At 39.7% G+C, this 1,608-nt stretch overlaps 1 protein-coding gene across 1 annotated transcript in view; it reads right to left on the bottom strand.

The window, feature by feature from the left end:
• LOC101855951 (UBX domain-containing protein 7) overlaps positions 1-1,183 on the bottom strand; it is a 34,644-nt gene extending 33,461 nt beyond the window's left edge. Inside the window, exon 1 of the mRNA XM_005099698.2 lies at positions 454-1,183. Within this exon, the coding sequence (XP_005099755.1) occupies positions 454-511 (58 nt within the window). The 5' untranslated portion in view covers positions 512-1,183. The remainder of the gene's footprint in view (positions 1-453) is intronic.
• Between the last annotated feature and the right edge of the window lie 425 nt (positions 1,184-1,608).

The raw sequence follows: 1,608 nt of genomic DNA, 5'->3' as shown, positions 1-1,608 counted from the left end.
GTGGTTTAGGGTGAACGCAAAATTTGGTGAACGCGCACCGGGTGAGAATAGCCACAAGACTCGCCTGCACTATTCTCACTAGAGATGGCCATCTAAATCTAGATTCTAGATCTAGAATCTAGACGAAGAGTGCCGAGCGCCCAAAAAGTAAGTTATCATCAACTCTGCCTCAGTTTACCCTCTGCCTCTGCCGGTGAATCGAGCATTCGGTCATTTGAATGTGATCAACAGACAAATCAACACCACAACTTAACAGAGTGTGACAGAGCAACGTTGACGTTGGGTCAGCGTTGGAGGTTGGCGTTGGTAAACACAATGACAATCACAAACACGTAGGGCAGGAAAACGGATGCCTAAACATTGAATTCAGCACTAATTTTACTTCAAAAAGTTCTGTCACAAAAGTGCAACAATTTACCAAAACATATACAAAACAAAAGTAATAAAGGATACCTGTAACAGCAACAAATTGGTCAATCAGTTCGGGACTGACGCCGCTGGAAGTAGCCATTGTTGTTTAGATTGAGGCGCAGGGGTATAGAGATCTAATGATGGCTTTTGACTTCCGGTAAAAGGCTTTCGTTTTCAATAAAAATAATCCCTGAATAATCTGTTCCTGAAAAGTTATCACAAAATATTTCGGTTCTTATAAAGATTTGATTTAAAAAGCTACATAAGGTGGAAAGAATTAAGTAAAGATTGACTACAACAAAGATACGTTTTTCAATAATGCTATTGCTAACAAAATTCGTCTCTTTGGCCTTGGCCTTGTCTTTGTCGAAGAAATGAAAGTAGGCCTTGATCTCTACATCAGTGTTGCCAGCTTGGTAGATAGGTAAAACAAAAATTGGCAAAGTCTTTTTCAGTAGTAGTAGTTTGACAATTTTCTTCACTTCTGCTTTAAATTTTTTGTCGTCTTTCATACGCAAATCTATAACATGCATACTAAAGTATGGATGGCTGTGAGAATGGTGAAAAAAAGTTTACTTTTACGTAATTGATATAATATAAAACGTAAAACACAAAAATATCTGCCGTGGCGGTTTTATACAAGTTTTTAGCAGGGTTTTTTTTCCCGTTAGTTTGGCTAAAATCCTGCATGAAAAGCATCTCTCTAGTTAATCTACTGGTTTTTAAAAATTAACTTATCAACCCTGGTGCGTGATGTGCATTGACCCCCCCCCCCCCCTCTCTCTCTCTCTCTCTCTCTCTCTCTCTCTCTCTTTCTCTCTCTCTCTCTCTCTCACACACACACACACACACACACACACACACACACACACACACGCTCTCTCTCTCTCTCTCTCTCTCTCTCTCTCTCTCTCTCTCTCTGTCTCTCTCTCTCTCTCTCTGTCTCTCTCTCTCTCTCTCTCTCTCTCTCTCTCTCTCTCTCTCATTTCATGTTTCTAAACATGCTTGTGTAGAAAAGTAAATAGGTCATTCTGCCATCGACAACGGTGTTGCTATCAGTCACTTAGGAGAGAGTGCGGAATTGGGCCACCGCGGAAGGATCTTTGAAAAAAAACGAAATAACTCAAAAATGAAAAAAAAAAACGAGGACAAAGTGCTTTATATCAATCGAAACAACATTTATTGTGTTTAAATACC

This window comes from Aplysia californica, unplaced genomic scaffold (assembly GCF_000002075.1).
Source record: "Aplysia californica isolate F4 #8 unplaced genomic scaffold, AplCal3.0 scaffold00222, whole genome shotgun sequence".
Classification (NCBI taxonomy): domain Eukaryota; kingdom Metazoa; phylum Mollusca; class Gastropoda; order Aplysiida; family Aplysiidae; genus Aplysia; species Aplysia californica.
The sequence above is the reverse complement of the archived record's forward strand: the minus strand, read 5'-3'. Positions and strand labels throughout refer to the sequence as shown.